The 14,807-nt window shown below is 46.5% G+C and overlaps 1 protein-coding gene across 1 annotated transcript in view; it reads right to left on the bottom strand.

The window, feature by feature from the left end:
- Positions 1 to 229: 229 nt before the first annotated feature.
- MRPS6 (mitochondrial ribosomal protein S6) overlaps positions 230 to 14,807 on the bottom strand; it is a 45,645-nt gene continuing 31,067 nt past the window's right edge. Inside the window, exons 2-3 of the mRNA XM_066545571.1 lie at positions 14,521 to 14,660; positions 230 to 883 (exon numbers count right to left, since the gene is read on the bottom strand). Of these exons, the coding sequence (XP_066401668.1) occupies positions 700 to 883; positions 14,521 to 14,660 (324 nt within the window). The 3' untranslated portion in view covers positions 230 to 699. The remainder of the gene's footprint in view (positions 884 to 14,520; positions 14,661 to 14,807) is intronic.

Here is a 14,807-nt window from a genome sequence, read left to right as displayed (position 1 = left end):
TTTGAAATGTCCACTTGATGGCAAAACGAAGCGTCTTTGATTCTCCTGCTCCTACAAAAGCTTGGGCAGTCTCTAATTCCCACCTGGAATTTTCTGGCCTACCTATAAAGGGATTTTTACCTGTGCTTTGAACATTGTTTACCTTGAGGACCATGAGGTGGCTTTTGGCAGTGAAAGTTTTGGGATTTTTTAAATAAAATACTTAATTAAAAAAAAAAAAAGAGTCAGGTTTACTTTTAACCGCACTTTTATTGCCTTTTATTTCCCCCCAAACAAACCCCCACCAAATCACATCCTAGATTTCTATATTTCCACTGCAGACTTCTTAATCTCTCATGTAAATATCCATATTCTGGAGTAATCTCTGGAAAAAATGCTATTTATAGCATCCTGCTGCTGGAGAAATCTCCATTATCAATGTAATGCTCCGAGAGAAAAGCAAATCAATTTGCAGAGCTGTCAAACAGCAAGATAAGCACCCAGATTAAAACTATTCCAATTATTCTAAAACAAAAAGAAACCTCAATTGTTACAGTAATGAAGATCCTGTGACAGACCACACACATCCCATGGCCAAAAGTGACTGGGTTTTGTTGGGTTTTTTTTTGGTTTTTTTTTTTTTGGGATGGAGTTATCACAAATCTTTTCCACAGCAGCAATAAAAAATGGGTTAAAAAAGGTTTCAGATGTTTGGGATTTTCAGTTTTTCTTGGCAGAGAGGAGTTTCTGCTCAGGGCTGACTGGGAGGATGCCACTGCATTCCTCTGCCTTGGCCAGGGGGCGTTTGATGAAAGCTCTTCTGATGACATCAATGTCCCGTCCCAGGTGATCCATCATGGGGGACACCAGGGAAGGGGGAGCCTCCAGGTCTATCAGGAAATACCTGCAAGGAGAAACACAGCAAATGAATCCACCAAAATACTGGGCTGGGACAAAATCCGCCAAAATACCTGGGCTGGGACAAAATTAACCAAAATACTTGGGCCAAATCCACCAAAATATCTGGGCTGGAACAAAATTAACCAAAATACTTGGGCCAAATCCACCAAAATATCTGGGCTGGAACAAAATTAACCAAAATACCTGGCTGGGACAAAATCCGCCAAAATATCTGGGCTGGGAGAAAATCCACCAAAATATCTGGGCTGGGACAAAATCAGCCAAAATATCTGGGCTGGACAAAATTAACCAAAATGCCTGAGTCAAATCCACCAAAATACCAGGGCTGGACAAAATTAACCAAAATACTTGGGCCAAATCCACCAAAATATCTGGGCTGGAACAAAATTAACCAAAATACTTGGGCCAAATCCACCAAAATACCTGGGCTGGAACTAAATCAGCCAAAATACCTGGCTGGGACAAAATCCGCCAAAATATCTGGGCTGGGACAAAATCAGCCAAAATATCTGGGCTGGACAAAATTAACCAAAATGCCTGAGTCAAATCCACCAAAATACCTGGGCTGGAACTAAATCAGCCAAAATACCTGGGTTGGGACCAAATTAACCAAAATCCCTGGGCTGGGACAAAATTAACCAAAATACCTGGGCTGGACAAAATTAACCAAAATACCTGAGTCAAATCCACCAAAATACCTGGACTGGAACAAAATTAACCAAAATACTTGGGCCAAATCCACCAAAATATCTGGGCTGGGACAAAATCCACCAAAATGCCTGGGCTGGGACCAAAGCCACCAAAATACCTGGGCTGGGACCAAAGCCACCAAAATACCTGAGTCAAATCCACCAAAATATCTGGACTGGAACAAAATCAGCCAAAATATCTGGGCTGGAACAAACCCCACCAAAATACCTGGGCTGGACAAAATCCACCAAAATACCTGTGCGAGGACAAACCCCACCAAAATTCTTGGGCTGGGACAAAATCCACCAAAATACTGGGGTCAAATCCACTAAAATACCTGGCCTGGAACAAAATTAACCAAAATACCAGGTCTGGAACCAAATCCACCAAAATACCAGGGCTGGAACCAAATCCACCAAAATACCTGGGCTGCAATTCAAGGAATTCTTCTTCTGGGGGGTTAAATGAGAATTATTAAGTTTTTTCTGTTCCTGTGGGGTTTTTAAAATGAGAATTCCTCAGTTTTTTCTCACATTTTGGTCCCTGGATTGTTTGAAACAAAAGCTCAGGGTTAGCTTGATTTCAATGATGAGAAGTTCAATTGAACTCTGGTGGAATCATGGAATATCCTGAGCTGGAAGATGTCCCACAGGATCATCCAGGCCCTGCTCAGACCCCCCAAAATTCCCAGTTTTTTTCCTGGGAATGTTGTCCCAACACTCCTGGAGCTCTGTCCAGCACTGCTAACCCAAGGAGATTTATGATGGGGATTTTTGAAGGAGTTTTGAATAAGTTAGAGATGGGACATGGGTGGGTTTTGAGGTCCCTTCCAACCCAAACCATTCCATGGGTGGGTTTTGAGGTCCCTTCCAACCCAAACCATTCCAGAATCCCCCAATTCTCCCAGCCCACCTCCCCATGGAGCACCTCACAACCCAAAAGTGACATCCCTTAAAGGAAGACACGTTGTCCAAGCAGGACCAGACACCCCAATTTCATCCCAAAACTGCCCCTGACAGAGAGCACTTTGCTCTGCAGGAATTTTGGATTCTTCCTAAGTCAGCTACAGCAGGAGCATCCCATGTTCACCAAGGTGATCCTGGAGGGAAAATCCCCAGGACCAGAAGGGAACTGGGAATCTGAAGGGGAAATGCAGGAGGTGGGGCTGTGAACAAGCCCTGCTTGTGCTCTTCAGGCTGCACTGGGGTCATTTTTTTTGCATCACATCCCAAATATTGCACCTCAAGAGCCCCGTGGGGCCAGGAGTGACTCAGGATTGCAGAATCCACCCCTGGAAAACATGGGAAGAACACTTTTCCTCAGCCACCACCCTGATCTCATACCAGCAGCCACGTCACAGCCTCAAGTCATCCCCAAACCCTTCCCAGAAAGTCCAGAATTCTCTATGGGAGGGGTAGGATGGTAAAAACACCCACATGAAACCCCAAATCCTGAGGTGGGAGAGGTGCCCAGCTGGACTGGGCTGTGCCTGGCTGTCCCTGGAGCCAAGGCAGCAGCGCCAGCCCATGCCAGCCCAGCATTCCAGGGTGCCTGAGCTGCAGGAATTGGCCCAGGGATCTGGGGGAATTCTGCTGGGCTCCCTCCTCCTCCTCCTCCTCCTCCCAAATCCCCACAGCAACAAAATCTGGCTTTTGGGCAGCTGGGCTGCCCACTGCTCTGTGGGCTCCAGAGTGCAGAGATGCCAGCAGGGCTGGAGCTTAGGGACAGGAACCATTTCCCAGCCTGGCCAATCCTGTGGAAGTGCAGCCCAGCAGGATCTAAGGATGCACCCTCCCAAAGTCTGGGGATGTGGGATTGATTCCCTGGTGCAGCCACTGGTGAATTGAGCAGGTGCCACCTGAGCTCTGCTTCCTTGGGAAGCAGCCTCCCAAATCCTCTCACCTGGCTGGGGGCAGCAATTCCAGCAGCTGATCCCTGCCCCTGTCCCCTGATCCCACTGCCATCCAGGCCCTGCATCCTGAATTTCACTCCATTTCTGCCCAGCTCTCATCTGCTGCTTTTCGTTGTGCTCCTAAATCGGCAAGAGGGTTGGTTTTTTTGGTTTGTTTTGTTGGTTTTTTTTCCTTTTTTTTTTTTCCCCCTCCAAAGGCTGCTTTGCAACTTTGTGCTTTCTCTGCCATTAGCAAAGGGTGGAAATTTCCACTGACGCACTGTTGATAAGCCAAGGAGAGCAGGGGGGGAAGGGAGGATGAGCTGTTCCAGCAGATCTTTCTGACTCCTCTCAGGAAAAGGTATTTTATCAAAATTGCAGGCACTGGGAAAAACGTGGGGTTTCAAAAACAACCACCTCTCTCCAACGTGAGCAAGATTGCTTCCCTCTGCCACAACAAAACAAAGGGAGAGAGAGGGAGAAGGGAGAGAGAAGCAGCAAAAAAAAAATTTAAAAAAATTGGATTTCTTCAGGAAAGAAAGAAGGGCTGGAAAAACAATGAGCAGCACAATGGACAATGACATCCCTGAGGAGATCTGAACCCCTTCCCCTCAAATCTCCACACTGAAATCAGCTGCCAGGAGGCCAGGGGGGTTTTGAAAGCCTCAAACCTTCATTGCAGGCAGTGATCTGTGACCCCCAGGCTGCTGTTTGTGGAGTAAACAACCCCAAACCCCAGCGAGACAAAGCCAGGGAAAAATACAGGAATGCAGCAGGGAAAGCACCTCGTTCATGCAAAGAGAAATGCAAAAAGCATTTGTGCTCTCTAGGAGTCACCAGGGGAGAAATGCAGGAAAATTCCACTGATTCACCATGAGCCCACAGTTATTTTTGTCCTCCTGCTTGACTGCAAACACAAGGATGATTTAAATGCAGGGGAGCAGACTGGAACACATTAAAACAATGCATTAACTCCAAAAAAAAATTAAGATGTAAGATGGTCTCGAATAAAGGAGGATGTGCCTTTGGATATGAGGGAAATAAAAAAAGAGGACGACAAAAAAAAAAAAAGTGCAGGGTTTTATTTCTCAAATTTACCAAATTCAAGCCAGAAATTGTTTTAACCTTGAGTCCTAAGGATGCTCAAATCTGTTGCTTTCAGATGGGCAGGGCAGGACTTCAAGGATCCTGGATGGAAATTCCCTTTGAAATCCTCCTGGAATACAACTCTGGGCCAAGGAGAACAGTGAAGATGTGGTGGCCTTGGAAGAGGCTGTGGGGTCCCAAGGTTTTGACCCCAAAACATCTCCCTTGTGTGGAGGTGGAAGATCCAAGGGAAAGAAAATGATCTGAGGAAGAGCAGAGGTGAAAGGAGCAGAAAACACCTGGAGGAAACCACAGCAGGAGCAGGAGGAGCTCCACGTTGTCCTCATTAAGGTAATTCCACAAAAATAATTTTGTTTCTTTTCTTTCTTTTTTTTTTTTTTTTTTTTTGGCTACCTGAATGTTCATTTTTAGGACCATGGAAATGGGGGAATTTGCTTTGCCCCTCCTCAGCAGGGCAAGCTCATGAGCTCATGGATTGTCAGAAGGACCAGGACAAGTGTTGCCTTTAGCTTGTACAAATATGGCAGTGGAATTTCCTTGAAAATCTGGGAAGGACCAGATCCAACCCACAAGCTGGACTTTGGTGACCAACACTGAGCCACAGCAACGATGGGAATGATCCACAGAGAGCTTGGGGGGAGATACATCCACAGCCCCAGGAATGGCACCTCTCAAATCCCATCCACAGGCACCTGGTGTTCAGCTGATTTGAGTCATGGAAAGATGTTTCATTCATTTTAAAGATCATTAAGAACAAAAGAAATTAAAATGAAAGTCAAACCCCCCCAAATGGTGGCTGGTTGCCACCCCACCAAGCCCAGTGGCCACCACACTCAGTCAAGGAGCTTGCACAGGGGTGCCACAGGATTTGGTGGATTCTGGTGCCTCCACAGCACCAGCTCTGCTCAGGGCCTCTAAAAAGCACCAAAATTCCAAAGGGCACTTCCACAGCTCAGGGGGAAAGGAGAAAACATCCCAAACATTTCAGGGCTTTGATCCTTGAGGCACAGCCACACTTACATGGGGAGAAGTAATGGTTCAACTCATCAATGAAGAAAGCCCCATCTAGTGGAAGAAGACTATCAGCTGAGCAGAAAATACTCCAAATGTGCCTAAATCCACAAATATTCCAGCTGCCTTTGTCCTCCTCCAAGTGCACTGCACAGCCAGGACACCTTTTTTGCCCAAACAGCTCAAGATGTTCTAAAATCCAAACAGCAACAAAAAGTTGGGTTGGGCATTAAGTTTAAATTTATTTTGGGGGGGGTTAAGTAAGGAAAAAAAGCTCCTTTTTAAGATTAATTAAGCTCCTTTCATGTGTTTTTGTTTTGCCCTCTTTGGTCTTCAAGAGCCATGAAAAGCATCAAGAGGCTCGACTTGAGCGAGACCAAACACGTTTGGAGAATAAAGAAAAAATATGAACTCTGCATAATTTGGGTTCAATAAAGGGTGGGGAGAGGGGGTTGTTCAAACCTGTGAACGCTCCAGAGCCCATTTCTGACAGGTAACCATTATTTCACTCTCACAAATCGAGGCAATCAAATTGTACCCAGGTGGTGGGGACGATCAGAGGGCACTTCAACCTCTCCATCCACGTGGAAAATTTCATCCTGCCACGAGCAGGAGGTTTAAAAATGAATTGTGCAATTTCCAAAGCTCAGCTGCTCTGTGGGGAGAGGCAAAGCCTGAACATGTAAGAAAATTTGTATGGAAATGTTTCCACAGGAATCAAAAACAAGGGGGTGTCCAGAGAGGTTGTGGATTCCTCATGGCTGGAAATGTGAGGGTGGATGGGGCTTGGAGCAGCCTGGGAGAGTGGAAGGTGTTGGGCTGGAACAGAATGATCTTCAGGATCCCTTCCAGCCCCACCCATTCCATGGCCCCATGGTCAATGATTGAATTATTCCTCTCAGTAACCATCCATTCCTGCTGGAATGTTTAGGTTCTGGAAACCAGAGCCTCTCCTGGGCAGGTGCCTTGGCAAATTTTGGAATTTCTGCCTCCTGACCCCTTGGATGCTGTTGTGTATCCCTTGGTCCTCAGGGACCCTGGAATTCAGCTCCTGCAGAAAATCCCCCAGGCACATGTGAAGGTGAACTCCCCAAAATGCAATTCCTGGGTGAGGATCCCTGATCAGCTCCCCAAAATGCAATTCCTGGGTGAGGATCCTTGATCAGCTCCCCAAAATGCAATTCCTGGGTGAGGATCCCTGATCAGCTCCCCAAAATGCAATTCCTGGGTGAGAATTCCTGATCAACTCCACAAAATGCAATTCCTGGGTGAGGATCCCTGATCAACTCCCGTAAATGCAATTCCTGGGTGAGGATTCCTGATCAGCTCCCCAAAATGCAATTCCTGGGTGAGGATCCCTGATCAACTCCCCAAAATGCAATTCCTGGGTGAGAATTCCTGATAAACTCCACAAAATGCAATTCCTGGGTGAGAATTCCTGATCAACTCCACAAAATGCAATTCCTGATAAACTCCCCAGAGTGCAATTCCTGGCTGAGAATTCCTGATCAACTCAGAAAATCCTGGATGAGAATTCCTGATGAACTCCCCAAATGCAATTCCTGATAAACTCCCCAGAATTAAATTTCTGGATAAGAATTCCTGATGAACTCCTCAAAATGCAATTCCTGCATGAGAATTCCTGATCAGCTCCCCAAAATGCAATTCCTGAGTGAGAATTCCTGATCAACTCCCTAAAATGCAAATTTTGGATGATAATTACTGATGAACTCCCCAGATTGCAGTTTTTGGATGATAATTACTGATCAATTCCCTAAAATGTAATTCCTGGATAAGAATTACTGATCAACTCCCCTAAATGTAATTCCTGGGTGAGAATTCCTGATGAACTCAGAAATTCCTGGATGATAATTCCTGATGAGCTCCCCAAATGCAATTCCAGGGTGATAATTCCTGATCAACTCCATAAAATGCAATTTTTGGATGATAATTCCTGATCAACTCCCCAAAATGCAATTTTTGGATGATAATTCCTGATGAACACCCCAAACTGGATGAGAATTCCTGATCAATTCCCAAAATGTAATTCCTGCATGATAATTCCTGATAAACTCCCAAAATGTAACTCCTGGATGATAATTCATGATCAACTCCTCAAATGCAATTTCTGGATGATAATTCCTGATGAACACCCCAAATTAGATGATAATTCCTGATCAACTCCCCAGATGCAATTCCTGGGAAGCAATTCTTGATAAATTCCCAAAATATAATTCCTAAGGATGAAGATTCCCAATAACTCCCCAATTTATGCAATTTTTGGATGATAATTCCTGATGAACTCCACAAATGCAATTCATTATGAACCCCTCAAAATGCAATTTCTGCATGAGAATTCCTGATAAACTCCCCAAAATGCAATTCCTGGATAAGAATTTCTGATGAACTCCCCAAAATGCAATTTTTGGATAATAATTCCTGATGAACTCCACAAAATCCATTTTTTGGATGATAATTCCTGATCAACTCCCAAAATGCAATTCCTGATAAACTCCCCAAAATGTAATTCCTGCATGAAAATTCCTAATAAAGCCCCCAAATGCAGTTCCTGGGTGATAATTCCTAATAAACTCCCCAAAATGTGATTCCTGCATGATAATTCCTAATAAAGTCCCCAAATGCAATTCCTGGGTGATAATTCCTAATAAATCCCCAAAATGTGATTCCTGCATGATAATTCCTAATAAACCCCCCAAATGCAATTCCTGGGTGATAATTCCTAATAAATCCCCCAAAATGTGATTCCTGCATGATAATTCCTAATAAACCCCCCAAATGCAGTTCCTGGGTGATGGTTCCTGATCAATTCCCAAAATGCAGTTCAGCAAGAACAAAAGCAAGCCCTGGGTTTGCTATTTCAGAGAGCACGGGGGCTGAGGAGACAACTGTGAGTGAAGAGCAAAACAAAAAGATGAAGAGGCAAAGCAAGCAAATAACAAAAGAAAATTGCCATCTTTTCAAAATCAAATTTGAAAGCAAGAAAAAAAGAAACAACAAGGCAATGAAAAACTGGCAAATAGAACATGGAAATTGTTATGAATAATCAGAATTTTGCTGGAGAAGTCATAAGTCATGGAATGGTTTGGGTTGGAAGGGAATTGAAACCCACCCAGTGTCAGCCCTGCCATGGCAGGGACACCTCCCACTGTCCCAGGCTGCTCCCAGCCCCAGGGTCCAACCTGAAATAAATGTGCAACTCAATAAAATAAAGTAAACTAAATGATAAAAATGTGGTGAGGAAGGTGTGAAACATTCCTGTGTCCCAGGCAGATTTAACAGAGGGAATCCCACACATCCCAAAACCAAGAGAAGGGAAGGCCCTGGTGCTCCATCAGTTCCCAAACCCTGAGCAGGCTCAGCTCCATCACCTTTGCTCCAGAGTTAAGAATGGAAACACTGGAGTGGGGCTAAAAACCACCAGAAACTCTGAAATTCCAGCCCCCAGAATTCCAAGGTCCACCTCAATCCCCCATCTCAGCTCCTGCAGCTTCAGAGATCCCTGACCTGCAAATCCTGGGAGCCACCACCTCCCCAGAGGAATGTGTGGATCCTATTTTGGTTTTTTCCTGGTTGTTCTGGAGCTGCCTTTGGATCCTGTCCAAAGTCAAACCCCCCAGCCCAAGGAGCTGCCTTTGATCCTGTCCAAAGGGTCAGGTTTGACTGATCCTGTCCAAAGTCAAACCCCCCAGCCCAAGGAGCTGCCTTTGATCCTGTCCAAAGGGTCAGGTTTGACTGATCCTGTCCAAAGTCAAACCCCCCAGCCCAAGGAGCTGCCTTTGATCCTGTCCAAAGGGTCAGGTTTGACTGATCCTGTCCAAAGTCAAACCCCCCCAGCCCAAGGCTGACCCCAAACACCCCCTGAGCCTGGGAGAGGCACAAGGGTGGGGTTGGGGCAGGGCCAGAGCAAACAGAGAACCACAAAGTGCCACCCCGAAGTGCTACTATCACTTTACAACCTGTTGGAATCTGCTCCAGCTCAGCCCTGAGCAAATCTGCCCCAGCCTGGAGAGGGATTCAGAGCTCCTGGAGCATCTCAAACAGCAAACAGAGCCTGGCTTCAACATTCCTTCCATTCAAAAGGCTGCCACACGCCTTATTTAAATCAGTTTGGTTTTGTTTGTGCCAGCCAGAAACACCTCTGGGACAAAAAAAAACCAAACCACCAAGCACCTTAAAAGCAATTAAAATGCAGCTCATTAATAACAAGGAGTGGCGAGTAAAAGAAATGTTTGGCACAAATTTGTGGCCCAGCAGGAGAGAAAGGTTGAGAATCTTTATTGAGATACATTCTTCCCCTGGTTTTGCACATTCTGGGCTGGTCAGGCTCAAAGCCTCACCTAAATTTCCATACCTGGAACCTGGTCCTTGGCACATTTTATCCAGCCACAAGATGAGTTGTTACAATTTCAAATCATTCTCTGAAATACTTAAAAACCAAACAATTCGTGTTCCACTATGAATAAAAGGAATGTGAATGAGTGGCTAATTCAGTTTAAAGATCAGTAAATCAGGGATTGAAAAGTTTGATTCTTTCATGAATCCACACAATTCCCAAAACTCATTTCATCATTTCAAAACGACCAAATTTTCATAATGGCCTACAGGCAAAGCCTGTCAATATTAGGTCTTCCAAAAAATAAATAAAACAAAAGGAGGAGGATGCCCAAAGAGATTCATTTCAGAGAAAAACCTAAATTTTAACACTTCATCCTCAATGAGCAGGATCTCCTGAGAGGGAATAACCCCATGTTTGTAGGATGATCCCATTGTTTGCAGGATGATCCCATTGTTTGTAGGATAATCCCATTGTTTGTAGGATCTGAGGGCTTCAGGAGAGTCACTGCTCCTGCCAGTGACAGCTCAGGGCCACAACCCCCCTTGGCAGGCTTGGAGAAATCTGCTTTACACAGCAATTGCCAGAAAATCCCTTTTCTCTCTGAAGTCTCCTGGATATTGTTCAGTTTGTAACAAGCCTGTATTCACTTTATATCCCAAATATCCCAGATATGCTGGAGCACTCCAGAGCTCAGGGAAAAAAAGCCCTTTTTTAAGGACAAACCATCCCTCCTGCTGATTTTATCAATTTGTATTTTCTACTTCAACTCTTTCCCTACCTCTAAAATCACCACCAAGACCTGCACAAGCTTTGCCCTGAAAATCAGGGAATGGCTTGGGTTGGAGGGAAGTTAAAGGTCATTCCATGGGCAGGGAACCTTCCAGCAGCCCAGCTGAGTCCAAGCCCCATTCCATTCATTTTTAGATAATTACATTAGATTCATTTGCATATAATTCACCAGCCAGGAGGTCCAAGGAAATAATGGATTGAGTGTCCATCCCAAATCTCCAACTAACTACATGCTATAGGAAAATAAATCAGTTAATCATGCTATAGGAAAATAAATCTCCAACTAACTATATGCTAGAGAAAAAGAAATCTGTTAAATAAATCAGTTAAAATAAATCAGTTAAATAAGAGTCAGGAAAATTAAAAAAAAATAAACTTAAAAATATTAAAAACCTAAAACAAGCAAAAAATTAAAAGCTTTGGAAGATTCAAGATGCTCCCCCAGACACTCATGAGAATTCTCACAGAAGCCTCTTAAGATAATTCAGAATAAACCAAGACTAAGGAAAAGTGGAATATTCTGGATTATCCAGTGTCCCACTCCACACCAACCTGCTCCAGAAGGGACACAGGAGAATTAGAAATTGGCTGGGGAGGAGAAAAAATTCCAGGATTTTATGGAAAGTCCAGGAGCTTAGGGAGGTGTCTGGAAAAGTTGTTTATTTTCTTTATTTTCTTTTTAACTTTGTCCTATTAAAGGTATCTGTAAAAGTTGTTTATTTTCTTTTTAACTTTGTCCTCTTGAAAAAATTTTTTTTTTTTTACAGCTGCTGTAAAGTAGAACTGGCTGATTTTAAAAGGTGGCTCCAAAACTGATTTATCACTTCCTATTAATGGATAATGTTTGATTTCCTGAATATTTTATTTTCCAGTATAAAATACTGGATGGTCCAGCAGGAACCCACCCTGCCTGTCCATGGAGCTGCAAATTCCACAGGAAAACCTCCAGGAATTGAATCCTCAGGAATTCCCAGCGCTGCCAGTGCCAGCCCTGGATGTGAGATGCCAAAGAGAGGCACCCAAACCATGTCCTGCAGCACCTCCCTCCATCCTGCTCCTCTCAGCAAGGCAGGATGAAATATATCTGAGAAATATTTGGGGACATCTGACCTGGGAGGAGGAGGAGGAGGAGGAGGAGCCTTTGATCTTATGGTTTCCTGCCTGAAGGTTGCAATTACTGGTAACTAAAGCTTTGTTTTACTCAGCACATAAAATCCACCTGCTCTGAGGGCTCTGCGGGCAGGAGGGGTTTGCTCAAAGCTCTCTGGGAGGATTTGGAAGCGTTGGGGGGGGGAGAGATGGATCTGCCCCATCCCAGAGCCCCCTGAGCCCAGCTGGGATCAGGAGAGGGATTGGGTTGGGATGGAGATAGGGATAGGGATTGTGCCCCCACAGGTGATTTCCCACCTGCAGAGCTGCCCCAGCCCAGGGAGGAGCTGGAGCTGCTGCAGAGAGCCCAGAGGAGGCTCCAGGATGAGCAGAGGGATGGAGCAGCTCTGCTGGGAGGAAAGGCTGGCACAGCTGGGATTGTTCACCTGCACAGGAGAAGCTTTGGGCTGAGCTCAGGGTGGCCTTGCAGGGCCTGCAGGAGCCCCAGGAAAGCTGGAGAGAGACAATTTCCAGGGGATGCAGGGACAGCACCCAGGGAATGGCCTCAAACTGAAAAATTACAGGTTTAGATCAGATAATTGGGAAAAATTTCCTCCCTGTGAGGGTGGGCAGGCCCTGGCACAGGGTGTCCCTGGATCCCTGGCAGTGCCCAAGGCCAGGTTGGACACTGGGGACATTGGAGCAGCCTGGGACAGTGGGAGGTGTCCCTGCCATGGCAGGGGTGGCTCTGGGTGGGCTCTGAGGTCCCTCCCAACCCAAACCATCCCTGACTCCACCTCAGGCACTGCCATTGTGCCCGTGCCTGTTTTGCTCTCCTGCTCCCTGTGGGTTTTTTTCCAAACCATGCCTTGACCCTGGCAGTTTTGCAATAGAGGATGAAATCCTGTTGCATGCCCATGGGAGCTGAGAAACTCCTGTCTCAGGACAGAATTAGTGATTACCTCATCCTGCTGTCAGAGCAGAAGCATTTTATAAACATGAAAGCCTTTTCCAAGGGCAGAACAAGGAGCTGCTGTCCCTCTCCTTGTGCCAGGGGGGAGCTAAGGCACAGGGATGAAATTCCAGAGATTTTGGGTTGAAGTGCAGAGGTTGGATGACAGTTTTTGGCTTGGGTGGCAGCACTTCTACAGGCCAGGGTTTGGGTTCTTCAACAGAAGACAGGAACGTCTCCAGGACTTTGGAGAAGAGATGAAGAGAAGCCATTTCTCCAGGGGAGCTGTGCCAGGGCCTCATCACCTCCACAGGGAGAGAGATCCTCCCCAGCACCCCAGCCAACCCTGCCCTCTGGCACTGGGAAGCCATTCCCCCTGTCTGTCACTACATGTCCTTGCAGAAAGTCCTCTTTCCTCCTTTTGAAAGTGTTCTTTAAGGCTCTGGAAGGGCTCTGAGGCCTCCCTGAAGCTCCTCTTCCCCAGGCTGATGGAACAGGAGTGTGCTGGAGATCCCCCCTTCCCCACCACTCCCACTTGGCAGGAGCACCACAAGGTGCTCAGAAGAGGGAATGAAACCAGGAGTGAGCCCATGAGAGCTGATCCAAGGAGGACTTTGCAGCTCTGGAGTGCCCTGAGCTTCCCCAGAGCCCCTCATGGAAGAACAGCCAGGAGGTTGTTCATCCTGTTGGATGCTGCACGATCGGGAGCAGCTCGTTAATTGTTAATTGTTAATTGTTAATTGTTATTAGGATTAGGCAGCCCCAGCAGTGGGGGTTGCTTAGCAACATCTCCCAGGCCTTGGAGAGGCAGCAGCCATTTCAGAGGTGGCCTCAAGGAGCAAAACCACCCTGGGCATGGGATGGGAGCTGCAGCACCTCCCTCTGCACTGTGGGGTAATTTCCATTTATTGTGTTTCCATAAAACATAGGATTACCTTAAACACCCTTAACTGAGGGGCTGGGGGAGCTGGGGGTGCTCACCTGGAGAGGAGCAGCTCCAGGGAGAGCTCAGAGCCCCTGGCAGGGCCTGCAGGGGCTCCAGGAGAGCTGCAGAGGGACTGGGGACAAGGCCTGCAGGGACAGCACCCAGGGAATGGCTTCCCACTGAAATGGGAGAAATTTAGGTGAGATATGAGGAAGAAATTCTCCCTTTTGAGGGTGGGCAGGCCCTGGCACAGGGTGCCCAGAGCAGCTGGGGCTGCCCCTGGATCCCTGGCAGTGCCCAAGGCCAGGCTGGACACTGGGGCTGGGAGCAGTGGGAGGTGTCCCTGCCATGGCAGGGGTGGGATAGGAGGATCCCTAAAATCCCTCCCAGCCCAAACCATTCCATGATTCTGGACTTTATCAAACCCCAAAACTGTATCAGGAACACAACCAAGTCTTACAGGGCACTTTAATGTTAATTATTAACATTGGAGGAAAGGATCCCGTTCTGCCAACTAGGAGATTAGGCTGAGCTTTATCAGAAAACAGCCTAAAAATAGTCATTTAAAAAATAATAATATTGTTTATGTTGGGGAAAGTTCTGCAGTGCAAACACCACAAAACTGACAGCACTCAGAATAAAACACACAGAACACACACACTCCCCAACAACCACCCAGCTCCTTGCTGAGAGCCCTCCCAGGTCCCACCTGCAACCCAAACGTGCCCAGAAGACCAAAGGGCTGGTCCTGGTGTCCCTGTTCCAGGAGCAGCAGTGACAGGACTGAAGGAGGAGGTGCCACCACGTACCCCCCTCTCTTGTGGCGCTCCTTGTGCTTGGTGATTTTGTAGGGCAGGGACCTCTCCCCCAGGTTCTCCAGGCTCCTCACGATGGCTCCTCTCTCCATCAGAGCCTCCACGGTGCGCTTGAGCACGGCTGCTGTCTCAGGCTGGAAAAGAAAGAAAGAAAAGTCAGGAATTGCTGGAAATCTGGGTGGTTTATGTGGTGGAAAGGACAGCTGCACTTGCACAGCTCAGCACTTGGACAGGGGGTGCTGCAACCCAAGAAGACAAAGTGGAAGCACTGAGGGAGAGAA

The sequence above is a fragment of the Molothrus aeneus genome, chromosome 2 (genome assembly GCF_037042795.1).
Source record: "Molothrus aeneus isolate 106 chromosome 2, BPBGC_Maene_1.0, whole genome shotgun sequence".
NCBI lineage: Eukaryota > Metazoa > Chordata > Aves > Passeriformes > Icteridae > Molothrus > Molothrus aeneus.
This window is presented reverse-complemented; position numbering and strand designations above follow the sequence as displayed.